Below are 27,906 nucleotides of genomic sequence, written 5' to 3' on the forward strand. Positions count from 1 at the left end.
GGACCACATGGGGCACCGTAAACGGCTATCTGGCAGCAGCTGAAGCAGTCTGCGCTGCCGGATAGCCGTTTATGCGATGGCCCCGACATACAATACTTTTTTATGTTGATGCTGCCTTCCACATGCAATGGCCTCTGAGAGGCAATCGTATGTTGAAATGATCGTATGTCGGGCCATCGTAGGTCGGGGGGGTCACTGTAAATGGCAACCGCAGCATCTAGGTAGTTATAGGGGTCAGATAGCCACTGTTGACCACTGACCTGGTAGGGTTGTGCTAACGATAGGCACAACACTATTTTGAGCATATAGTGAAAGCAGTATGCTGCCAGAGTAACCCAATACATAGACCATGATTGGCTGAATCTTCAAGAAGAACCCAGTGAAGGCAGAAAAACAGATCACAGGCACCGATAGTTCTATGAATTTCAAACTAATTTTTTGAGCATAAGAGAAGCAGGTATCCCGGCTCAATCCCTGGTCTGGACACTGGGCGCGGAGTGGGTGTGGACCTCACCCGGAGTAATCACAAGGAAAGAGAAGAACTCCAGCTCAGTTCAGGAAGATATGGCTTTATTTACATCAACGAGGCAACAGGTACAGGGAGGAAGTACTTGCTCCCTGTACCTGTTGCCTCGTTGATGTGAATAAAGCCATATCTTCCTGAACTGAGCTGGAGTTCTTCTCTTTCCCTGTAATTTTTTTGAGTGCTTTATGGCACTCGCACTTACAAAATCATTGGAGTCTTTATTCTGAGCTTCACAGCAGGATAACATTAAAGGAACAGACACACATATACCATCTTTAGGCGCTTTGTCAAGACTTCAAGAAAACATTTGAGAATGTGATACAGCCACCACTTGTGAATCAGTAGCGTAGTGACACTGGTCTCTGCAAGGTCTGGCATTTTGGGAGTAATGGCCGCTGTGAAATATTTCTGCTGCCTACCAAATATTACACAAGGCACTGCATGTAGGCGTTTATTGCAGAGGCTGGGCTGTAAAATGACCTAAAGACATATTCTTTATTCACCTTTTTTGCACAGTGGAACTATAGAGCATCACCTTTCTTTTTTTGCCTTTCTTTACTGTCTTTATCAATATTTTAAAGGAAATAGAGTATGAAAGATTATATATAATGCATAAATAAATAAATATATGTATATATTTATATGTGTGTGTGTGTATATATATATATATATATATATATATATACACACACACACATACAGGGTGTATGAATACACCTTAATAAAATGGGAATGGTTGGTGATATTAACTTCCTGTTTGTGGCACATTAGTATATGTGAGGGGGGAAACTTTTCAAGATGGGTGGTGACCATGGCGGCCATTTTGAATCCAACTTTTGTTTTTTTAATAGGAAGAGGGTCATGTGACACATCAAACTTATTGGGAATTTCACAAGAAAAACAATGATGTGCTTGGTTTTAACATAACTTTATTCTTTCATGAGTTATTTACAAGTTTCTGACCACTTGTAAAATGTGTTCAATGTGCTGCCCATTGTGTTGGATTGTCAATGCAACCCTCTTCTCCCACTCTTCACACACTGATAGCAACACTGCAGGAGAAATGCTAGCACAGGCTTCCAGTATCTGTAGTTTCAGGTGCTGCACATCTCGTATCTTCACAGCATAGACAATTGCCTTCAGATGACCCCAAAGATAAAAGTCTAAGGGGGTCAGATCGGGAGACTTTGGGGGCCATTCAACTGGCCCATATATATGTGTATACTCTTTTGTTTAACCAAACATAATGGACTGATGGCATTTTAAATAGCTTTCTATTTATTTTCAGCAGGATTATGACTACTTCACAGTAGAGATGGAAAAAGGAGCTAAAGGTTTTGGATTCAGTATACGTGGTGGAAGAGAGTACAAGATGGACCTGTATGTGTTAAGGCTTGCAGAGGATGGCCCTGCAATACGAAATGGGAGAATGAGGGTAAGTAATTGCTATCTGTTCTCTATTCATTTATATCAATTTATCCATAGTCAATACTTTTTTGCAAATGTAATCAGAACAAAGCATTCGTACACATTGCTTAAATCAGATAAAGGTTTTAAAAATATCTGTCTGCTTTCCTAACTCAGTGCTATGAAAGGGATTGAAGCAGTAAAAATATTGATATAGTCTTTAAGGAGAGGAAAAATAAGGATTTTCAGAATTTTGTTTGGTAATTTTATTCTGTTGTATGAAAAGGTTCGCCTTTAAATGTATTTTATGCATTCATATATAATCCACAGGCCTGTTTTCATAGCTTTATTCTTTTCTAGGACTGAACACTTTGTAGCCCTTTAATGGAAGTTTGGGTTTCTATGTGTTAGCATGGGGAATAAGTGGTAAATGAGAACACTGTTGAGTAAAAGGCTGTAGTAATCAAGCAGGAAGAATAAATAGGTTAAGCATGGCCGATTAACACAGCAGTGTTTTGTGGCATAATTTCCTGCTCCATCAGGTCATTGGGAAAAAAGTAATTTTGTCAGAATTGCTTTTATTTCCATATTGAAGCTTAATTGCTAAACTCGCTCCTAAATTATTTTATGGTTTTATTAACATACAAAACATAGGAATATTACTATAAGTCCTGTACGGTAATACAAAATAGAGTATCTAGAAAAGGAAATATTAATGATTTTATTTTGCTATAAATGGAGAGTAAAAGGTTATGGCATTGTACAATGTTCTCACCTTAAGTTTTAGGAATTAAATAGAGTCTCACATTCTGCACAGTTGCACAAAACAGAAATGATTACCCTCTGGTATTAAAGGGCATGGTCAAGGTGAGGCTCCTGTGTCACCTATGGGTTTTACACCATTTATTCTTCTTTTTGTGATTTAAAGTATACCTTCATTCACTTAAACTAATTTTATGAAACTTAATATGAAATCCTTATTTAGCTTCCTGCAACTTTACATTAACCCCTCAGCTTTCAACATTTTGTCATCATCCTTTTTTCTAGCTGGGAATAACTTTCTGCATTGGTGGAGAACACTGTGTGGGTACAGATGTACTTACTTATTGTAAGCAAAACTAACATCACAATATAAACATATAAATATAGATAACAAAAAGTGGCACAGGTCATTAGGACAATTACACAAGACAGCGGTCTAGGAGGAAAGTCACAACTAGGGATGAGCGAATCGAATCTGACAAATCTGAATTTGTTACGAATTTCAGGAAAAATTTGCTTTGCAACGAATGTGAATATCGCCGCGATTCAATCGCACAAATCGCTTCATTAAAATCCATTTAATGCGGTCCAGGCTTCAGGGCATCTAAGATGGTGGCTCCACATGTCAGGACATGGGGCAACAAATGCTGGGAAGACAGGAACAAGGGTCGGTGGGATGACCCTGAATCGCATGCAGCCTATAAGCAGCCAGCCACCCCTGTGATGTCACAGCCCTATATAATTGGCAGCCATCATGTGGCCACTCACATCAGAATTCTATTGCAGAGAGAGAGGGACAGAGAGCTGTTTGCACAGAAATACATTTTCACAGCAGCGATTTACCTAAAGCCCAAATCCAGCCTAGAAGCACTGATAGGGAAGGGAGAGAGATTGAGAAAGAGAGTGCAATTTTGGGTGTAGTACACAGCATCTGTGTGCTGCAGCACTGGTGTGTAGAACAACTGAAAAGCTAATAGACCAAGCCAGTTAGTGTGAGCAGAGCACTAAAAGGCACAATCACCTGCTATTGGGGCCTAATACTGGTTGAGTAGTGGAGCGTATTGTCCTCTATTAAGTGTAACCTGTGTGTACATAGGTGGTGTACCATTTTGTTCCTGTTAAAGTCTTAAGGGCCTAGTTACTGTGAAAGGCCAGCCAAAAGTACACACCTGCTACTGTTCTAGACAAATACTGTTTTAAGGGTAGTGGAGCGGATTGTCTTCCCCTCATATATACACTAAGTATGTCAGGCAGAGAAGTGCCAGAACATGCACAAAGGAGTGGCAGAGGCCTAAATTCATCAGGCCCAGGCAGAGGTCGTAGCAGACTATGGGCGATTGGCAGCAGGAGTCGCAGCAAGAGGCCTGATCTACCGGTATCAGCTAGCGGTCGTGTCTCGACCAGCACCCATCTGCCATCATTAATTTGTTAACAAGGTCATCCACTTCATCACAAGTGACATCTGACACTCCCAGTCAACAGTTGGTGGGTTCCTCAGACACAACCCTCAGTTGGCATGGCCCCGGAGCAGTCCCTGTCCTCCCATTTCCTCTGTCCTATGCTGTTCCCTCCCCCACAGAAGTATCTTATGCCGAGGGGCGTCAGCTCCACTATTTAGTGAGGAAGATCTACTAGACGACAGTTAGCAGCTACTGCCCAGCCAAGAAGTGGAGGAGACATCCGCTACTTCCTCCGCTAGGTAGGCAAGTAGTGATGAAGAGAGTGGCATGGGAGGTGGTGTTGCGAGCATTCAGGCTCCTGCAGCAGACACTGTTGAGGAATCTGAGGAGGACATCATGATGAAGCCGATCGCACTTGGGAGCCGGGTGCAGAAGGGGCTTCATCATCATCATCAGGAGAAGAGGGTTGAAGGCTGTCTCATATTGCCACTATATAGTCTCCTCATGATTCCGCCACCTCCAGGCTGTGTCATTCAGCCACTTTATGGTCTCCTCTTGCTGCCGCCAACTCCAGGCTGTGCCATTCAGCCACTATATGGTCTCCTTCTGATTCCGCCACCTCCAGGCTGTGTCATTTAGCCACTATATGGTCTCCTCTTGCTGCCGCTACCTCCAGGCTGTGTCATTCAGCCACTATATGGTCTCCTCTTGCTGCCGCCAACTCCAGACTGTGTCATTCAGGCACTATATGGTCTCCTCATGCTTCTGCCACCTCCAGGCTGTCTCACTGTACCACCGAGTGTAGAATAAAGAGAATGGGATGCTCAACCTAATAAATACAATAGGGTGCTACTCAGTGATAAGAATGACAATTCAATATTTAGATAAGACATCACTGACAATGTTAGCACACCAAAGAATAATCAAATCCAAATTTTATTAATGACAAAAAATAGTTTTACAAAAAAAACAACTACAAAATGCACACACAGAGGGACATTTATCAATGTTTGCTTATGTATTCTTTTTTTTTAGTAATTTTTTCCTTACTTTTTTTTTGCTTATGTGTCACTTATTTATCAACTGGTTTCATTTCAGCCTGTTGATAATTTTCTTTCACGTAAGCAATTTTTCCTTTTTTACTTTGGTAGTAGTTTTTTCTGCTCCATGTTTGAGCTGGAGTAAATTTAGTAAATTTTTAACCCTGTTGCGACTTTTTTTTGCGCAGTTGCGACTGTCGCAGTTAATAAATACCTGACTACCCGTAGTCCATTTTAATATTATTACTACGTAGTTAATTTTTGGAAAACTTGCTTTTCTCGCTTTCCAGTCAAAATGTTGCACGAAAAATCACGTAGTCGCAGTTGCGACAATTTTGCGACAATTATAGTAAAGAAAACCTGACTAAACCCGTTGATAAATGTCCATAATAGTAGTTTATCAATTAGTGACATAAACCACATTAAAAACATTTAAAAAGTCTGGCTCACAGGAGCATTGCACAAACTAGGGGAGGGGCCATAAACCCCCTCACCTACACTGACACCCGTCCTCATATATAACAGCTAAATGTAGTAATCAATAATCCAGTCTGGGTACAGATATGCCATATAACCAAAGTATAAAATATATAGCTTATAAAGTGCAAAGTAATGTGCAATATGTCATATAAAGTGCTTGATACCAATGAAATAATGAAATAAGATAGTAATATCAAATCACAGTCATGAGAAGGTCCACCCAAAAAATTGCAAAAAAATTGCAGAAAGAATTATGCACAGATAAATAACTAAGCAATAGATAAGAGAAAATTAACAAAATCTTTATTAGAGTATATCATTAGTTAAAAGACAATAGCATAAATACAACATAAAAACAAGGCACCAGAAAATACTGCAGATGGGTAGGTAAGGACTGGAGCTAGGTATAGAAAAATACTGATAATGGATATAAATGCTAGGTCATAGGGCAAAAAGAGTATGAGTCAAACAGGGAACGCACCAGATGGCTGCTAAACGCAAGCACAGGGGCAGGGAAAGAGTAGACACAAAGGATCAAACCCAGGGACCAGAGAGAACAAGTATGCCAGACCTTACCTACCAACCCCAACGATCGTTTCACCACTGAATGGCTTCCTCAGGGGGTGTGGCTATCCTACCTTCTTACTGGCCTTATATACCGCATCATAGCCAATACCAACTCTCCCATCGGGATTAACATCTATTTCCCCAATCAATGCAACTTAGAAGATGAGCCCGCCCATAAGATTAGGCTATATCCAGTTATACCTGTAGCAAATGATCGCCAGAGCTGCTGTATCCGGGACGCCGGTGGCGTACTTCCGGTGAGGAGACGAGTCACATGATCAATGTGATCATGTGACCGGGCTTCAGAGGTGTGTGCGCACGCGCACTGGGTTCAATCGCAATCGGATGCGATCATGTGGTACATAGACCACATGACCGGGATCCCTAGCGAGAGAGCGCAGGCGCAAACCGAATAAGCCGGCACAAGCGAAAAAGTGAATAGAAAAGCGCGCAGGCGCAAAGAAGATAGGGGCAAGTGATGCGAAAGTGGGGGAAGTGAGCAAAGTGAGTGAAAACACAAAACACAGCACATCACACGTGCACATCAAGGAAAAGAAAAATAATAATAAATAGTGACCTATTGAACCCAAAGAGAGATTGTGCAGTGAATAAGATAGATGTGAGTAAATGGATGCTGTCAAGATGGGAAAAATAAATTAGTACATTTAATGGAATGATGCAATGATACATAATAAATAATGAAATAATAAAATGGTAAAGAAAATAATTAAATATAAAAAATATATGTTAAAGTGTTATTAGTGAGAATAGTGAAAAATAGTGATGGTAAGTTAAAATTGGGTGAATGGTGGAAAGTGCAATAGTGGACTGTGAACAGTGCAATAAATGATAGTGCAATAATAGACAGCGGGCAGTGCAATAGATGGTAGTGTAATAATGGACTAAGGACAGTGCAAAAGATGATAGTGCAATAATAGACTAAGAAGAGTGCAATGATAAGTGTAATGATGGACTGTGAACAGTGCAATATATAATAGTGTAATAATGGACTGTGAACAGTGCAATAATATATAGTACGATAAACTGTGGACAGTGCAATGCATAATAGTGCAATAAAAAACGTGAACAGTGCACTTAAATAATTTATATTTTTAAAAATATATTTAAAAAATATATATAAAAATATATCCATCTATGTATATATATATATATATATATATATATAACGGTTAGAATATTGAAACAAGCATTATAAGAGCAGGTGACATATCTTAAAGAGTACAATAAAAGACAAAAGGAGAAATTGAAAAATAAATTGAAAAATAAAAAAAGGTCTGGCAATACTTGGGTAGGAAGACGGAATACTGGAAACATGGAGTGGGGAAAAAAATAAAGTAAATACAGATCAGTACAAAAATCGATGATGCATAAATTGAGTGGCTTGACGGCTATATATGGGCAATATAAGGTGCTAGTGCATAATGTATAACAGATGACTTCATGGAAGAAGGCTTAAAGGTGGCTCAAAAGCGCAGGAGACGACTCTGCAAGAAAGGAAACAAAAAAAGAGAAAAAGAGAGAAAGATAAGAACTAATATAAAACTTAGATTAAAAACCAAGAATAAAAAATCTGTGAGAGCCTAACCTAGGACGGTCACAAACGAAGGGACGGATCAGGGTGAAAAAAATAATCTAACATCAAAGAACTCTACTATAGATGAAGAACGGATGAGGACAATGTAATCAAAACTACCTCATATGAGGTATATCGGATATAGTTAAGGAATAGGGGGGTCACAAAAAAGGGGAAAAGCTGAGTGAGTCATTAAGACCAAGGGGATAAGTGGTTTTTAACTTAAAAATCCAAAAGACCTCCCTTTGGGCCAATAATTTTTTCCAATTTCCCCCACGTTGGCCAGGAAAGATTCGGTCAATACCTCGGAATTGGAGACCAGAAGGGTCGCAGGAGTGAAAGGACTTGAAGTGACGGGGTATTGTAGTCAATGCAGTTTCATCTTCTTCATTTTGAGCTGACCGGATGCCCAGGACGTGTTCACGAATTCTCTTCTTGAATTCCCTTGTGGTGAGACCTATATAAATCAAACCACAAGGGCAGGTAGCATGATATATAACGCCAGCCGTATTGCATGAGATAGTATGAGTGATCTTGTATTCTCTAGTTTTTTTCGAGTCACAGAATTGAGTATCCTCCACTACATTACAACATGCCACACATGAGCCACATGGTTTACATCCCCATTTTGGGCCACGTGATCCAAATATTTTATGAGGTATCTTGCCCCCATAGTGGCTCTGAACTAGAGCATCTCTAAGATTAGGTGCTCTTTTATATGTAATGGACGGGTGTGGTTTTAGGTATAATCTGAGAAGGTGTATCCCAAAATAAGCTATCAATACTTGCATATCCTAATATCCTATATTAGAAGCGAGCGTCCCAGACCGAAGTAAAGTTGGTGTACAAAGATAGGGGAGTACGGGGTCACCAGAGACCCCACGCATTCCATTGCCCAAATGGCAACTGCCTCAGGGGTGTTGGGCTATTGTGGGCATATGGCATTTATATATATATATATATATATATATATATATATATATATATATATATACACATATATACACATATATACACACAGTCATTAATCAAACATACCCTGCAGATGGGATTAGAGTGGTATCTGTGTGCTGCAATGTGGCCGAACGCCATTATCACTTCGTCTATCGATACCTCTTCCGTTTGCCCAGATATGATGCGATGGGCTCAAGAGGAACGCATGGTGACACGCATTGTTCCCTGTGCACATGCACATAGGCGCATATTGTGTACTATGTCTGATACGAACACAGTGGGATGCACAATGATGCACGTGAATGTGCATGCGCGCAAGGAAAATACCATGCGCACGTGCATATGAAACAATGCACTCAAGTGGGATGCATGGTGACACGCATTGTTCCCTGTGCGCAAGCGCATAGGCGCGTATGATGTTTACGCATAGTACGACCACAAGTGATGTGCATCGTAATCAATGCGCATGCGCACAAGGAAATATCACGCGCACGTGCATAGAAACATGTGGTCTCCTCATGCTGCTGGCACATTAAATAAAACTTTTTAGGTTCATGTATTTGAAATCTTCAATTTAACTGTTAAAAATATCTTTAATCTTTTCAATTGTGAGGTCCTATGGTCTCGTCAGGCTATTGCCACCTCCAGGCTGGGTTATTCAGCCACTATATGGTCTCCTCATTCTGCTGCCACCACCTCCACGCGGTATCATTCAAGCACTATATAGTCTCCTTATGCTGCTGCTGCCACCTCCACGCTATGTCATTCAGCCACTATATGGTCTCCTCATACTGATGCCACCTCCAGGCTCTGTCATTGTGCCACTCTGCGACAGGGATTCTAATAGCGACGCCTCTAATCTGCGTGTCATACTGAATAACAGTATTATTTCACTAACCCAGCACACACCCAATGCATTTTACAGCAAGGCAAAGTGTTCTACACCCCTTATTGAGGCTCTCTTTAGGCCAGAAATAGCCGTTTTTAATAGAGATTCGCCGTAAATAAATTCAGACCAAACTAAATTTTTCCGGAAAACTTTTCAAAAATTCGCTCATCTCTTGTCAAAACCAATGATGATAGTATCACAATAAAACATTAGCAGGGGACAACGGAGCTCAGATTCGTTTGGTAAGTGTCCCCGCAAGTCAGGGGGTGTAATTTCAGGGTAAATCAACTAGGTGGATGGGAGCTCGGCGGACACACAAGGCCACGCCCCACTTTACTGTTATTTTAATGAGTTTGTATGACGTTAGCACTTTAGAGTCTTATGTGTATGTGCCCTTCCAGTTACTACTCTGGTTATACAATCAAACATTCAACAGGTCAGTTTGACACAGATGCACCTTCTATCTGTAAGTAACACCTGCTCATGTATAATCAGGTGTTCACTTCTGCTGATTCCTATGGGGGTGCTTACTCGTGTAGCAGTCCATACATCCAGCAAAAGTCAATTACACAAGAATAGTGGCACTTCTAAATATGTAGAAATCTTCATATCTTTTTTTCAATAGTGCAGATATAGGCATGCAGCGAGAGGACATATACATGGACAGTGGGAGCGATGCCTAGCAGCTACAGATGTTTCTTGCGTCAACACAATAAACAGCTGTAGCCACTAGATATCGCTCCCGTTGTCTAAGTATATGTCCTTCTGCTGCATGTCTATATCTGCACTTTTGAAATAAAGATAAGAAGATTTCCGAATATGGGTGCCGCCATTCTTTTCTTATTGAATATTTTATACTCTGGTTATAATTTTGCACACCAAATTTAGGGGATTTTCAGTATTTTCATTGATGGGGAGCCAGGTCTTGAGGTTCGACAAGTGTTTGTCGTTAATCTGTACTGCTTTTTGTCTGATGTACTAATACTGGATTTGATAAAAAGATGCATATTATTGTTAATATTTTTACATGTGGATTTTCCTTTGTGTACTATTTATGCTATGTAGTATACAACCTGTTTGTTCCTCATTTTTGTGTTACATTTTGGGGGGGAATTTATTAACCCCTTGAGGACCTGGGGGGTTTCCATTTTTGCACTTTTGTTTTTTCCTCCTTACATTTAAAAAATTATAACTTTCAATTTTACACCTAAAAATCCTTATGATGGCTTATTTTTTGCGCCACCAATTCTACTTTGTAACGACATAAGTCATTTTACCCAAAAATCTTGGCGAAATGGAAAAATAAATCATTGTGAGACAAAATTGAAGAAAAAACGCCTTTTTGGAAATTTTGTGGGCTTCTGTTTCTACACAGTAAAATTTTCAGTAAAAATGACACATTCTCTTTATTCTGTAGGTCCATACGATTAAAATGATACCCTACTTATATAGGTTTGATTTTGTGGTACTGAAACAAAAATCATAACTACGTGCAGGAAAATTTAAAATTGTCATCTTCTTACCCTATAACATTTTTATTTTTCCACGTATGGGGCGGTATTAGGGATCATTTTTTGCGCCATGATCTTAAGTTTTTAGCGGTACCATTTTTTGTATTGATAGGACTTATTGATCGCTTTTTATTCATTTTTTCATTATATAAAAAGTGACCAAAGATATGCTATTTTGGACTTTGTAATTTTTTTGCGCATACGCCATTTACCGTGTGGTTTAATTAATTAGATATTTTTATAATTTGGACATATCCCCACGCAGCGATACCATTTTATTTTTATTTACACAGTTTTTTTTTTCTTTAAATGGGAAAAGGGGGGTGATTCAAACTTTTATTAGGGAAGGGGTTAAATGATCTTTATTAACTTTCTTTCACTTTTTTTTGCAATGTTATAGCCCCCATAGGGGGCTATGACACTGCACACACTAATCTTTTACATTGATCAATGGTTTCTTATAGGAAACCATTGATCGATGATTCTGCCGCTTGACTGCTCATGCCTGGATCTCAGGCATTGAGCACTCATTCGGCGATCGGATACCAGGAGGCAGGTAAGGGGACCCTCCTCGTGTCCTACAGCTGTTCGGGATGCCGCGATTTTGCCGCAGCAATCCCGATCAGCCCACTGAGCTAATCAACAACGTTTTAGTTTCACTTTAGACACAGTGTTCAACTTTGAATGCCGCGTCTAAAGGGTTAATGGCGCACAGTACCGCATTATAGAACGGGAGCGGACTCAGGACGTACAGGTTCCCCCTGGGTCCTTAAGAGGTTAAACATGTACACCAAAAATTGAATTGAAAAAAAGCTTTTGTGCAGGTTTACACCGCACTTCCCAATTTGGGAAAAATGTCCTGTGAAAGGGTGTAGTTTATCAGATTTACTATGCCACTAAATTGGTGTAAATAATACTTTAAATCTACACCAACTTGGAGCTGGCATATATATGTCACTACAAAGTGAATGGCCAAACACTGCAGTGCCAGATTTATTAAGGGCTCGTCACTTTTCTCATAGTTTTTTTTTTTTTATGAAAAAATTCCAGAAGACATGGCCAATGTGCAGTTCCGCTGTTATCCTTACAAGAAATGTAAGAAATTGAATAAATAGCCAACAGGGTGTTTCTGGTTGGGGGCATGTCACTACACTGTGTGTCAGTGGCTGCTTTTGGGGAACACATCCCAAACTGGTTACACGCAGGTGACCATTTAGTCATAACAAAGTTATAATAAAATATTTTCCAATAGGTATTTAATGGAGAAAGCAAGTGTCTATTAAGGTCAGGAGATTCTACAAGTCTTCTTTAATCCCTTATACATATGGGGTATAGCGTTCTCAATGTTTTGAACTACAAGTCCATAGATGTGCATGTACATGGTATGAAATACAGTTTCTGCTATAATACTGCCTTCATGCTGTCAGGTCACGCCCCCTCAATGCAGGTCTATGGAAGGGGCATGGCGGCAGTTACGCCCCCTCCCATAGACTTTTATTGGTGGACGTGGCCGACCCCCGCAGCGCACGCACAGCATTTGGAACTAAATGTTCCAAACTCAGCCGGAAGTCTGGCCAGTGGAGTACCCCTTTAATTTCAATCAGTTGTGTTTTATTGTATCTTAGTATAAATAATACAGTTATCTTAAACATACTATTTATGTACACTGTTCCTTAGGTGAATTGTATTCTTTCTGTATATAAATCTCTTTTCTCCCTAACTTTTGCTTTAGCTCAGAGCTATGCTGTGTTGATTCCAATTCCACTTTGTACAAGATACCCTTCCAAGAGAACAGAACTGTGAAACCTTAACTGTAGGCTTTCTATCATTTAATGTTTGTACTGTATTCACCTACTATTTAAGCTGAAATCTGCACTAAGGCTCTGACATGTTCATTAACTGCTTCGGGGAGAAACAGTGAACATTGCAGAACTGCCATGTAACTGTTGAACTATTGCTTGCTACCAAGGCTGGTTAAAAATTCTACAATACGTCAATGTGCCTTTTAGTCCCTGGGACTTTTATTTTGTGTATTGCTTTGTTGCTTTAAATAATATATCCAGCTCCCTGAATTCTCCCATTCTCCATTCTGTGAGGTAGAAAGAAATCAATATGAGAGAGAACACAATTATAGTGCTCCCTTCTGCTATACTTACTGCACAGAATTCATTTTCTGGTATTACGAAAATGTTTATTATGATGCCGGTAGAACCATTGAATGCCATTTCAAAACAATTTAGTAGAGTTTTTAGTAGAGTTGTGCAAACTTACAGTAGAGTTGTGCAAACTTACAGTAAATTGGTTTGTAACGAACCTTGCAGCTCGGTTGTTGATTACTCTAGTCTGCATAAATTAGTTCAGCTTTCCAAGTGTTCCGATGGCCTTGAAAAGTCTGGGGTGACAGTCTTAGGTCTCCTGGGACTGTATCCATCTTTTCCAGGCCACCAGAGCACTTGGAAAGCTGAGCTAATTTATGCAGACTAAAGTAATCAACAGCCGTTAGTGTAGTTCATAATATAGTGTCTGTAAATGTGTGTGATGGTTTTCTCACAATTCTTATGTGATTTTCACCCCAATATTTATTTTTAACAGCATACAAAATGACTGTTGTCTCAGATTTTTCCCAGGTTGCAATGCGGCCGAGACCTGACTCACTAGTCAGCTGATGACAGGGAGCCTGTCTGCTTTAATGGGTGGAGCGATCGCTTGGTGGGAGAGAGATCAATCTGCAACTAATGCAACAGCTAAGTCTTTTGATGGATGCAGCTCATTTATGTTTCAATGGGTGTGGTGGCTGATATGTGGGAGGGAGGAAAATGGAATTGTGGGATTTGTAGTCAAAAAAAGAAAAGTCAAACAGGAAATACCAGTTCACATAAAGCTAGCCACAGTATTATGGTAATCTCACAACATAGCCATTTAGCCCCAAGACAAGCGCAGATCCTTCCTAAGCATGTCCATTACTGTCTGCCAGGTACATACTAAAATCGCCTTATGGTGGAGAACCCCTTTTAACTATTGGGAGGGTTTGAACAAACAATCATCCTGGACCAATCATTTAGGTTTTCAATTGCAATTATAAATACAAAGCTAGGAACAGATCACAGAGGACACACATAATGGAAAGACAGAGACTTCTCTTTTCAATTTTATTCCCGACTTTATATTTAATAATTGCAATACAAAACCTGAACTTGTGAAACCCCTTCTCTCATGGAGAAATATTATCAGCAGTATATATCCTTGTGTAAACAGGAAATAAACTACTAACAAGCAAACCATTTTAAAGGAAAATTGTCACATTAAACCCAATACACTTAATTATAGTGTGGGTGAACAGGAGTCCGAGGGGTTAATTACTTAAAGGGGTACTCCCGTGGAAAACTTTTTTTTATTTGTTTTTTTTAATGAACTGATGCCAGAAAGTTAAATAGATTTGTAAATTACTTAATCCTTCCTGTACTTTTTAGGGGCTGCATACTACAGAGGAAATGCTTTTCTTTTTGAATTTCTCTGATGTCACGAACACAGTGCTCTCTGCGGACCTCTGCTGTCCATTTTAGGAACTGTCCAGAGCAGCATATGTTTGCTATGGGGATTTTCTCCTGCTCTGGACAGTTTCAAAAATGGACAGCAGAGAGCACTGTGGTCATGACAGAACAGAAATAAAAAAAGAATAGTATTAGTAGAATTAATAGTATATAGCCCCTAAAAAGTACTGGAAGGATAAATATTTTTAATAGAAGTAATTTACAAATCTGTTTAACTTTCTGGCATCAGTTGATTTAAAAAAATAAATAAAACAGTACAGTGAAAGTAAAACAATGCCGGTTAGTCAAGCGATCAGTGTGTGCAGTGTTATAGCCCCCTATGGGAGCTATAACACTGCAAAAAAAAAGTGGGAAAAAAAGTGAATAAAGATCATTTAACCCCTTCCCTAATAAAAGTTTGAATCGTCCCCCCTTTTCCCATTTAAAAAAAAACCTGTGTAAATAAAGATAAATATAAACATATGTGGTATCGCTGCGTGCAGAAATGTCCGAATTATAAAAATATATCGTTAATTAAACCACACGGTCAATGGCGTACGTACAAAAAATTTCCAAAATAGTTTATTTTTGGTCACTTTTTATATCATGAAAAAATGAATAAAAAGCGATCAATAAGTCCGATCAATACAAAAATGAGCCCTCATACCACCCCATACGTGGAAAAATAAAAAAAAAGTTATAGGGGTCAGAAGATGACAATTTTAAACGTATACATTTTCCTGCATGAAGTTATGATTTTTTCCAGAAGTCCGACAAAATCAAACCTATATAAGTAGGGTATCATTTTAATCGTATGGACCTACAGAATAAAGAGAAGGTGTTATTTTTACCGAAAAATGTACTACGTAGAAACGGAAGCCCCCAAAAGTTACAAAATAGCGTATTTGTTTTCAATTTTGTCTCACAATGATTTTTTTTGTTTCGCCGTAAATTTTTGGGTAAAATGACTGACGTCATTACAAAGTAGAATTGGTGGCGCAAAACATAAGCCATTATATGGATTTTTAGGTGCAAAATTGAAAGAGTTATGATTTTTTTAAAGGTAAAGAGAAAAAAACGTAAATGCAAAAACAGAAAATCACAGCAGGTGGTGGATCCTCTGGGCCGGTGTTGATGGAGACGTGTGCCGTGCCAGGGAGCGTAGTCTATGGTGCCGCTGCTTTTCATCAGAGCCCACCAAAAAGCAGGATGGTCTTGCTGCGGAAGGCAGCACCCAGGTCGCTACCCCTGGCACGACTTGTCCGCACAACTAGCTGGGGGGGTGGCATGGCACAGAAGGTAACTGGCAGGACATGGCAAGATGGCAGGTCGTCAGGCAGGTAACACAGGTAAAGGTAGGTAGGGTAGCAAGGAACAAATACACAGTAACAGGAGCACAGGGACACAGGACTACACAATGGCATAGACTACCAAAGATCCGACACGGAAAGCAGGGAGGAGCAGAGATTTATGGAGCTGGGGACAGGTGCAAGCACTTTAATTAATTGGGTACTGGCCCTTTAAGAGGAAGAGCTCCGGCGCTCGCGCCCTAGGAGGCTGAGCCACTCGCGCCGGAGCTGCAGGAACACCGGATAGCTGACACAGAGGACAGTGAGTGATGGGCTGAGACTCTCATTCGGGTGCGTCCCGCGATTAGAATCTCAGCCCCGCCGACAGTGGGGACACAGGCAAGGAGCGCGCATGTCCGGCCGGAGCGAAGATGTTACGTACAAGAAATGTTTTCAGAATTGTTTGTATAACTGTCTGTGAGAGCTGTAGACCTACTTATAAATGCACCTTTCCCAAATATGCTTAATTTAAATAATAAAAGGTTCCATATGAAGTTTTCACTATAATCCAATAGTCTCAAAATGATTTCCTGTAGATTTCACAGCCACCGAGAGCCTGATATTTGATAGTGATATTTTATCTTTCTCCCCCTTCCCCACAAGTAAATTTAACAGCTCTGTCCGCTGCATATGCAGCCCAATTTAGTTGCAGGCACATTCCCACAATCTTAACAGCTTATTGTGTCCATCTAGAATGAGAATCTATTTGCCTTGTAGTTATCTATTAAATATGAGCATAATGGGGGTATTTATCAAAGGATTTATGTGTTTTTTTTCACGTAACTTTGGCGCAGTGTCTTTTTGCGCCAAAGTTTGGCGCATCTTTTCCACTGTCATTTTTACAACTTTCTCAAAATCACACGGTCCTGTGTGTGATTTTAACTCTAGTCAGTAATTCATCATTTGCGCCAATCAATCTTTGGCGCAATTTTGGCGCAAATCCCGTTTTTTGGGCGCAAATCCCCGCCAAGAAATTTTGCACATGGAAAGCACACTTACCAATGTCAGAAAATGTAAAGGCGTCAAAATACATTAAAAAAAATTTTTTGTGAAAGCAGCGACGCCTCCAGGGCTGCGCAATACTATCCTGCGACATAGTTGTCTCTGAGCGACATTCACCCTCCATTGAGCCAGCATTGGACATGGCCACACAGGTTCAGGAAAGGTAAGCACTAAAGCAGTGGTCTTCAACCTGCGGACCTCCAGATGTTGCAAAACTACAACTCCCAGCATGTCCGGACAGCCAACGTCTGTCCGGGCATGCTGGGAATTATAGTTTTGCAACATCTGGAGGTCCGCAGGTTGAAGACCACTGCACTAAAGTAACAAAAACAAAAAAAATACCCAAGTTGAAAATAAAATCCATTTCACATGGTGGCTATAAACGCCACTAAAGAAAATAACTCATGTCGCTTGCTGATATACTGCAGGAGGGACTCTGAAATGGCTGCTCTACAGGGTAAAATACGCGTCCTCTGTGGTGGTAAGTTCTGTGTAAAAGGCGCTGCGAACAGCTGATTTCAACATTTGAGCCAAAATTACTAACAACTTGCACCAAATTATAAATTTGGTGCATGTCCACGAAAACCAAAGTGAAAAAAAAAGGGTAAAAAGAAACTGTCAACAGGCAAAATTGATAAATACCCCCCAATGTGTCCAGTAGGACAATGGAATTATTTCAATAGCTGCTTGTATTTTTTATGATTCATACTTTATAAGAAATAATAATGACCCATCTCTCAAGGAAATATAGAAGTACTAGCCTTGAGCTGACATCACAAGATGCTTGGCTTGTCGAGCTCTAAAGCCCATGGAATGTATGTGGAAATGTCTGATCTATTAAAATATTATGTTAAAGGGGTACTCCGGTGAAAACCTTTTTTCTTTTAAATCAACTGGTGGCAGAAAGTTAAGCATATTTGTAAATTACTTCTATTAAAAAATCTTAATCCTTCCTGTACTTATTAGCTGCTGAATACTACAGAGGAAATTCTTTTCTTTTTGGAATGCTATCTGATGACATCACAAGCACAGTTCTCTCTGCTGACGTTATTATATTACTAATAACGCTTTATTTATTGTTGTCCTTAGTGGGATTTGAACCCAAGTCCCCAGCACTGCAAGGCAGCAGTGCTAACCACTGAGCCACCATTCTGCCCTTAGCATACATCTGCTATGCACGGTTGCTAAAATGGACAGAGATGTCAGCAGAGAGCACTGTGCTCGTGATGTCCTCAGTGTTCCAAAAAGAAAGGAATTTCCTCTGTAGCATTCAGCAGCTAATAAGTACAGGAAGGATTAAGATTTTTTTAATAGAAGTAATTTACAAATATGTTTAACTTTCTGCCACCAGTTGATTTAAAAGAAAAAAGGTTTTCACTGGAGTACCCCTTTAATGATCCCATAAAGTGATCTAAAAATCACATATATGCAAAAGTGATACCGATGAAAACTACAGATCACGGCACAAAAAATGAGTCCCTGTATATGGAAAAATAAAAAGTTTTGTGGATCAGATTTGGACAATTTTAAACATACAATATTTGTTAAAAAGTTTTAAAATAGTACAATAATAAAAAAGCATGTAAAGATGGTTATCATTTTATTCATATTGACCCATAGAATGAAGCGAGCATGTCAGTTTTACCATAAAGTGCACTCTGTAAAAAAAAAAATTAAGAAAAGAAAATAGCAAATTGTGGTTTCTTATCAATTTCCCATCATAAATAATCATGTATGCCCTCATATGGGTCTATAGCTAAAACATAAAAGTTGTGAAAAATTGTCCCTAAGGGGTTAAATAACACCAGAAAAGGATAAAATTACATTAAATAAAGAATTCCCCATCCTGATGAATTTTAAAAGAAATTGGAATAATTAACTTTTTCTGTGCTATTATTATTAATCTGACCAGTGTTTATTGCGGCAAGTAATGCCAAACAAAAGAACATTTTTACTTTTTTGCTTCTCTAAACTATAGATATTTTGCATTTAAAAACGAGAATCATTTTTATTTCTCACTTTTTTACGGTTACAATGGAAAAAACATCAAAAAAGGATTTGGTCAAATTGAGTGAATTTAAAGTTTTATACTCTGTTGAATGGGATTCTACTAAAGTAAGAAGGATGAAAAGGGAATAATACATCTGGAGGCTTACATGTCACATCATTAAGTTTCCATTGTATTAGAAATTGCATCTGTGCCACATTTGTGTACAATGGCATCAATACTCTGGTTTGAGAGCGCAACATAAACAAATAAGATTTGAATATCTGTCATAGTTCAGTTGCAAGAGAGAAACGAGAAATAATCGTATTATACTGTTTCAATACACTTACATCAAATTGTCAGTTCTCCTTACTTCTCTGTATGTATAAATTCTCCACATTGGAAGTAAAATGTGCATATGAGATGGAGAGAGTTAAAGCAGTGGGCCAGTGCCACTTGTTTTTATTAAAATCACAAAAAAACATGGTACCTTGTTGCCCCCTCAATGCAAGTCTATGGGAGGGAGTGTGGTGGTGACATCACGCCGCATCCCTAGTCTTAAGGCACGGAGCAAAGTTCGCTCCATGCACCTGATGACTGCAGTGCCGCAGAAGAGCCGCCATTGGGACCCCCGCGAACAGACATCTTATCCCCTATGCTTTGTATAGGGGACAAGATGTCTAGGGGGTGAAGTACCCCTTTAAAGGGATACTCCACTGGAAGTATCCCTTTTTTCATCAACTGGTGCCAGAAAGTTAAACAGATTTGTAAATTACTTCTATTAAAAAAATCTTAACCTTTCCAGTACTTATCAGCTGCTGTATGCTCCTCAGGAAGTTCTTTTCTTTTTGAATTTCCTTTCTTTCTGACCACAGTGTTCTCTGCTGACACCTCTGTCCATTTTAGGAACTGTACCGAGCAGGTTTGCAAATGGGATTTGTTCCTACTCTGGACAGTTCCTAAAATGTACAGAGGTGTCAGTAGAGAGCACTGTGGTCAGACAGAAAGGAAATTCAAAAAGAAAATAACTTCCTCTGGAGCATATAGCAGGGTTAAGATTTTTAAATAGAAGTAATTTACAAATCTGTTTAACTTTCTGGCACCAGTTGATTTAAAAAAAAAAAAAAATTCTTATCTCCAGTGGAGTACCCCTCTAAGGACATTTTCACCTTTTCATTTTTGCACTTTCATTTTTTCCTGTTACCCTGCTAAAAATCATAACGTTTCCAATTTTGCACCTACAGACCCATATAAGGGCTTGTTATTTGCGTCACCAATTGTACTTAGTAATGACATCACTTATTTTATAACATAATCTGCGGCAAAACAAAAAAAAACTTATTTGTGGGGTAAAATAAAAACATTTTGTAACTTTTTAGGGTTTCCGTTTCTACGTAGTGCACTTTTCGATAAAAATTACACCTTTTTTTTATTCTGTAGGTTCATATGATTACAAAGATACCCAATTTATGTAGGTTTTATTTTACTACTAAAAAAACATAACTACATGCACCAAAATTTTTATTTTTAAAATTGTCATCTTCTGACCCCCTATAAATTTTTTATTTTTTCGCATAAGGGGCTATATGAGGGCTAATTTTTTGTGCAGTGGTCTGTAAATTTTATCGGTACCATTTATGTTTCGATGTGACTTTTTAACCACTTTTTATAAAAAATGTTATGATATATGAAGTTACCAAATATGCATAATTATGGACTTTAGTATTTTTTACATGGACGCCAACGACCGTCCGGTTTAGCTAACCTTATATTTTAATAGTATGAACATTTACACACGTTAGGGCAGTACCACATGATTATTTTTATTACATTATTTTATTTTAAAAATGGGAAATGGGGGTGATTCAAACTTTTAAGGAAGGGGCGTATTCCCATTTATTAACTTTTCTTTTTAATTTATACTTTTTTTTTTTTAAACCCCCCCATAGGGGACTATATCAATGATTGCATACACTGTTCAACAGCATAGCACTGATCAGTGTTATTGGTGTTCTGCTGCTCCAGCAATTTCATCACGATGGAAAAATAAAACCAGACCAAAATTTATCTTGCACCGTAGAATGTGTTACCACAACGGAGTGATGTCATTACAAAGTACAATTGGTGGCACAAAAAAACAAGCCCTCCTATGGATCTATAGGGAAGAATTGATAGTGTTATGGCTGTTAGTAGGCGAGGAGGAAGGGATGAAAGATGGCTTCATACTTAAGGGATTAAAGGTTACTATTTAGTTCTATGTGCTAAAGTACTTTGCTTCCATATTGGGTACAACCCCCCCCCCCCCTCCAACCTAATAGGTAAGCACATCATTAGGTAGGTAGAATGATATCCCCAGTAGATAAATACATAGGCAGGTAGGTAGGTAGCCAGCTAAGTAGGTAGTCAGGTATGTATGTAGGTAGTCAGTTAGGTAGCAAGCTAGCTAAGTTGTTAGGTAGTCAGGTATGTATGTAGGTAGCTAGGTACCTACATACATACCTGGCTACCTGATTAGCAAGCTATTTACCTAGCTACCTACCTGACTACTTGCATACATACCTGTAGCTAGCTAGGTAGTTAGATAACCAGGTAGGTAGGTAGTTGGCTACTAGATAGATAGGTAGCCAGGTAGATGGTCAGGTATGTAGGCAGCTAGCTAGGTAGTTAGACCTCTCCCATCTCCAACCCCTCCCCCCCCCCCACCCCAAGGACACAGCTGCTTTCTCAGCGATCTCTGTTAAAGAAAAAATGTTGTTCTTAAAATGCACATTTTATTTAATTCCTGCTTTATTACATCTTTTTTTTTTACCCAACAGGTTGGTGATCAAATTATTGAAATCAATGGGGAAAGCACAAGAGACATGACACACGCAAGAGCAATAGAACTCATCAAATCAGGAGGAAGGAGAGTAAAGTTGTTACTAAAGCGTGGAACAGGGCAGGTCCCGGAGTATGGTGGGTTTTCAATTTCTTAACATGCTATCTCTAGTTAAACTGTTCAGGAAGAGACATGAGTTTTTACTTTTTCTGGAGATTTATTTTATGCATAGATTGTACATAATTTATTAGCATTGCAGATGAAAGCCTCTCGAGCGCACAGCGCTCATGTAGTATAAACACCGTTCACTGAGTATTGGCATCTGAGTGAGATGGGAGTTAGAATGCTATGTCATTTGTACCACGGTCCAGAAGATATTACAATTATACTTTGTTTAAAGTTTCTAAACATTGGTAACAAGCATGAAGAAGTACATAGCGCATTTACTAATGGCATAGAGAGAAACAAAACTAATGTGATAATGCAGTGAATATAAATCATAGCAATGATAATACTGTATATATGAAAATGTATTTTATATCTTGCGTCTGGCAAGCTTAAGAAATTATTTGTGTATTTGTGTTGTTAAACAATGCACTTGGTGACAAACATTCATGTACTTTATTTTGTATTTTTCTTTTCTCTACCTCCCACCAGTATTATTACCAAAACTTCACTCCATGACGGATAACTGGTGATAACTCATGATGTCACTGTCATGCCCCACTCGTGACGTCATGGCCGTACCCCCTCAATACAAGTCCATAGACTTGCATTCAAGGGGGCGCGGCCTTGACGTCAAGAGCCTCCAGTGCTGCCCCCGATGCTCTAAACGAAGGCCGGGTGCTGCAGGGGAGATTGCGAGGGTCCTCAGCGGGAACCCCTGCGATCAGATATCTTATCCCCTATCCTTTGGATAGGGGATAAGATGTCTAGGGGCAGAGTACCCCTTTTGGTGACTTGGTCACTAGCTGCACAGCAGAGGTGGAAGAATATTGGTGGAGTAGCAGAAGCTTTTGTCTACTTCTAGACTATTCAGCTCAGCCACATTGTTCATAGAGCGACAGTAAAAAAAAATTTGACTTAACAGAGTAGCAGAGGTGTGTAAGTGCCTGCTCTATGTTGGGGTAGGGGGAGAAGAGCAGTAGATTTAAATTCTATATGGGGAAGGGGAAATGTCATTTACAGCTCTATCATGGGTCTAGGTGGATTAGTTCTGAGCTCCTCGGATATTTGGGGGCTTGTAGCTCTTTCGGCTATATTTCTGGCTGCTCCAATGCCTCCTTATGCCTGACTTTTTTTATTCCAGCAACATGTCAGGAAAATTCACCATCACACTGCTTCCATACTTGCTTCCTGAGTTGACAGGTAGTGTTAAATCATTATTACAATAGTAATCAGTAATGGTAAAATATAGTAGTAAGTGAACAGGAAAGCAAGCACAATTGTGTTTTATCTATGTGGAAGTTGAAGTTGCTCAATGCTTACCAGGTGCTAGTTAGTTCACAACTGGACTTGTAGCACGTGCAGTATATGCACTGTAAACAGACTAAAGACAAGTTAGTAGACCAAATTTATGGATCACCATGATATAACATTGGTTCTTTAGAAAATGGACACTATAACAATGGTTCTTCAGAATATGGACACTAGCGATGTTACCTTTTAACCACATACTTTAAGGTAGTAAATGTGTCTAACACATAATTAATCTGTGTAAATATGGACTAAACACATTGGAGGACATTTATCAAACTGTTTAGACCAGTTTAGATGGTCTATATTTGTCTCTCGGAAAGCCTGTCTTTTAGTTGAGACGTTTATGCGACATTTGCTTTAGAGCTCTTCTCTGCAGAAATAGTATAGTTTGTACAATAGAGCTTAAAATGCAGTGGTCAGGAATTTATCAACTGAGACTTTTATTTTAAAGTCTGAAAAAAGTAGCATCAAGGCAAAATACGCAGAAATGGCAGACCCTGTCAGACCTGGCAGAAATCCAATCTAAATAGTTAGTAGAAAGCCTTTTAGCAATATTTTTGGACATACAAGGCGACACAGTGCAGTGTATGTTTTAAATGACATTCTAGCTTTAATCTGAAGGGTAATCTAATAATATATAAAATTCTAAAATAATACAATTTAATCCCAATGATCCCTAATTTTTTTTTATCCCTTCATTTTTGTTATCCTTGTAGATATCGGATGCAAATTTTTTGTTTTGGTTTTCTATATTTTAGTGCTCCAATTTCCCTTTTGCAGCTGATTTGAAGAAAGCATATGAATTTACACCACTCGCATGGTGCAATTTAGTCTCTTTGGAGATTTCTCAAAACCTGTAGTCAAAGTGTGGTGCAGTTTCTCATGGCACCCAATCAGACTCCTTCTTTAATTATTTAAATTTTGTTCTGACCTGCGGAAATTTTTTAAAGCAATGATTGGTTGCTCTGGTCAACTGCACCACTCTTCCTCTACACATGTCATCAATCTCCCCCTTTTGAATTCCACGACACTATGCTGCTGAATAATGACTGTGCCTAAGGCTGTGTTCTCACGACGGGATGTCCACACAGAGAATCTCTAAGCACACATTCCGTACAGTGCATGCGCTGGCAGAATATTCCGGCACTTGGACAGGAAGGCGCTGTCTTACAGACAGTTATGTATCCGTTAGGCTTCCGCACAATGAGTGACCGATTTCATTCTGTGCGGACACGGACAAAGGAATTTCTGTTCAGGAAAGAACTGGCATGAAAATTCCACCGTTTGCACTGACCAGCAGAGTCATGTTGAATTAAAGGTGACTCTGCTGTAGCGGAATCTCCGATTCAATTTCATATCCTAAATTCGGAATTGAATTTCTATGGTGTGAACCTACCCTATGATTCTAGCTAAATACCACATGGATAACGCTGCTTTTGAACTTAGACCAGTGTTTTCCAACCCTTTTCGGCTCGGGGAACCCCTTGGAAATTTCTTTTTCCTGGGGGGGGGGCAGCCCCAGGAAATTTGAGGAGCAAAAAACGGGTGGGGGGGGTGTAGACAGCCGCAATGCACAACATCAATTTATCTGTTGGCTATGTAGATTACAGTGCTGCTTTATACAGCAACTCACAAGTGACGTCTTCTAAAATCAGCGTCGTTCCCTTCTCTTTTCTGGGTCATCAGAATGATTTCTTCCAGCCACAATTCACTGTTAAACCTGCAAAACAAAATTATTAGGCTCCACACTTTTCCTGCATCGGCCTCCAGATTCCCCTTTTACAAGTGAAGAGGGATACAGGGGCGTATAAGTGTAATGGGGTAACAGGGGTGTAGAAAAGTGTACATGGGTGACAGTGGGGTGTATGGGGTAATGGGTGTACATGGGTAACGGGTGCTGGGGGTGTAGAGGAGTGTACATGGGTGACAGAAGGGTGTTGAGGGATGTACATGGGTGACAGATGTTGTAAAAGAGTGTACATAGGTAACAGGGGGCGTAGGGGGTGACAGGGGTGTACATGGGTGTAGAAGCGTGTACATGGGTGACCAAGGCGTAGGGGGTGACAGGGGTGTACATGGGTAACGGGTGTTGGGGGTGTAGAAGAGTGTACATGGGTGACGGGTGTAGAGGGGTGTTCATGGGTGACAGATGGGTGTAGAAGAGTATACATGGGTGACAGAGGGGTGTACATATGTAACAGGTGTTGGGGGTGTAGAGGAGTGTACATGGGTGACAGAGGGGTGCTGAGGGGTGTAAATGGGTGACAGAGGGGTGTAGAAGAGTGTACATGGGTGATGGGGCGTAGGGGTTGACAGAGGGGTGTACATGGGTAACGAGTGTTGAGGGTGTAGAGGAGTGTACATGGGTGACAGGGGTGCTGAGGGGTGTACATGGGTGACAGATGGGTGTAGAAGAGTGTACATGGGTGATGGGGGCGTAGGGGGTGAAAGAGGGGTGGACAGGAATGAAAAGGTGGTAACGGGTGGACAGTTGTGACAAGGAGGTAACAGGGGTGGACATTGGTGACAGGGGTGAATAGTGGAGGTTGGACATTGGTGACGGGGGGGTAGACTGGGGGGTAGACTGGGGGGTGGTCAGAGGGGTGGTGAACATGGGTGACAGGGGCGGACAAGGTGGACATGGATGACAAGAAAGTGGACAAAGTTGAAAGGGGGTGACAAAGGGGGTGACAGGGTTGACAGAGAGAAGAGGGTGCAGTACCTTTATTAAGCAGGGGGCCGGGAAGATGGTTCTGGGGCCGGGAGGATGGATGCTTCTGGGGCCGGGAGGATGGATGCTCCTGGTCCGGCGCACCATCCCCATTGCATATATCTCCTTCCTGGCCTGTGGCTCACTCACGGCACCACAGGGGGAGGGGGACGCTGTGCGCACGTACATGCAATGCGCATGCAGGCTTCCCTTCGCCACCGTGATTCACAGGCATGCAGGCCGGGGCAGGAGATTTTTTTTTTTTTTTAATGTAAAAAATTGCCAGAGCGTCACGGTACCCTGGGCAGGGCCTGACAGTACCCCGGTTGGGAATCACTGACTTAGACTAACAGAGTTCAGGGCATAGAGCAGTGTTTCTCAATTTAGTTTAGATGATTGTCTCAGGCTGTGCGACTTTTGTGAGACTTTCTGGTCTAAAGTGCTGCGAAGAATAGACAATGATGGTAAATCTCCCCCAGTGAGTACCACTAGGTGGTGGGCACAGCATGGATCATCATTAACTAGTAACATGATACACCGGTGAGTTCTTGGGGTACATATTGGGTAAATTTCACCAGCAGCACACAAGGCCTACATTTATCCTAGCACAGAATGGTATTTTACATACAGTAACAGCGTTACATACAATATTAAAGAAAAATTAAAGACTGCTCGCCAAAAGCTGTTTTAAAATATTAACATTCTGCAGCTGTGTTTATTTTAAGTAAACTTTAGAACACAAATGTATGATGGAAATGGATCAATATTCATTTCTTTTAATATTGCATATAATGGGAAAATGCTTCACTTTGCAATCATATGCACTGTTTTATTCTGCCTGTGTTAATATTCATAGACTATTTACTTCCACTTGGATTGGTGATATATAAAGAGAGTGTCTCATGCTGAAACTATGAATATCAATTTCGTCTGCTTGTTTGATGCCTGTGATGTTCAAACTTGGGGTTTACTAAGTACAATTTTAAATGATTATCAGAACTTACATATGTTTTTTTCCTTTTCTTTGGACGTGCTACCATTACATTGAAATGGCAAGTTATATGAAGTTTTCATTTGAAATGATATCATTCTGGTACTTGTTCCTGACCTTGGTAAATTTTATTTTTAACCTCCTAATACTCATAAGCCTAAAATAAAAGCTATCATAAACTAGATCACCATCGTAATGTTTCCTTAGGGTGTATTCACACACTCACAGTATTCTGCGCCTATTTGATGCGCAGGATTTGAAACTGCAGAATTTAACTTCAAAGGGCAGCAAAAAATCAGCTTCACAAAATATGCAGCAGATCCTACGTGTAAACATACCCTAAATGACTGAACATAGCTTCAGTTCTGCAGCATCAAATACGCACAGGATACTGTACATGTGAATAGACCCTTAAAGGAGTTTTCCCAAAGTAGAAAATCATAGCAGCTTCCTTGGTCTCAGTTTGTGTGGTATTGCAGCTCAGTTCTATTGAAGTGAATAAAGCTAAGTTGAAGCTAATTGTCTGCCACTGAAATTTGCCGAGGACCCATTCACATTGATGGTAATGTGCACTGTGCGGAATTCCATAGTGTGAATATACCCTTAGGACACAGTTCATTTTGGCCTTGAAAACACAACAAGTTTTCTTTTTTGCCTTTTCAGTTTTTTTTTGTTTTTTTTTTGCCTTGCCTTTTAAGAACCATAACTCTTTTATTTTTACATACACTGACCCATATGAGGGCTTGTTCTGTGTACAACCAATTGTTCTTTTTAATGACACTTCATTTTACCATAAAATGTACGGCACAAGCTAAAAAAAGAATATTATTATATGGGGGAATATTAAAAGAAAAACCTAGTTTGGCATTTTTGAGGGGTTTCATTTTTATGGATTGCACTTTGTGGTAAA

The 27,906-nt window shown here is 39.8% G+C and overlaps 1 protein-coding gene across 14 annotated transcripts in view; it reads left to right on the top strand.

Moving 5' to 3' along the window:
* MAGI2 (membrane associated guanylate kinase, WW and PDZ domain containing 2) overlaps nt 1-27,906 on the top strand; it is a 923,418-nt gene that overhangs the window by 814,258 nt on the left and 81,254 nt on the right. For 12 of the 14 annotated variants that reach the window (XR_008892612.1, XM_056573435.1, XM_056573439.1 and 9 more), the window contains 2 exons: nt 1,815-1,961; nt 21,815-21,953. Coding sequence is in view for 13 of the 14 variants with exons in the window: in XM_056573435.1 (XP_056429410.1) it covers nt 1,815-1,961; nt 21,815-21,953 (286 nt within the window). In the remaining variant the exon portion in view is untranslated. The remainder of the gene's footprint in view (nt 1-1,814; nt 1,962-21,814; nt 21,954-27,906) is intronic. The other 2 variants (XM_056573436.1, XM_056573427.1) reach the window with 1 other exon arrangement.

Source organism: Hyla sarda, chromosome 4, assembly GCF_029499605.1.
Source record: "Hyla sarda isolate aHylSar1 chromosome 4, aHylSar1.hap1, whole genome shotgun sequence".
In the NCBI taxonomy this organism is placed as follows: domain Eukaryota; kingdom Metazoa; phylum Chordata; class Amphibia; order Anura; family Hylidae; genus Hyla; species Hyla sarda.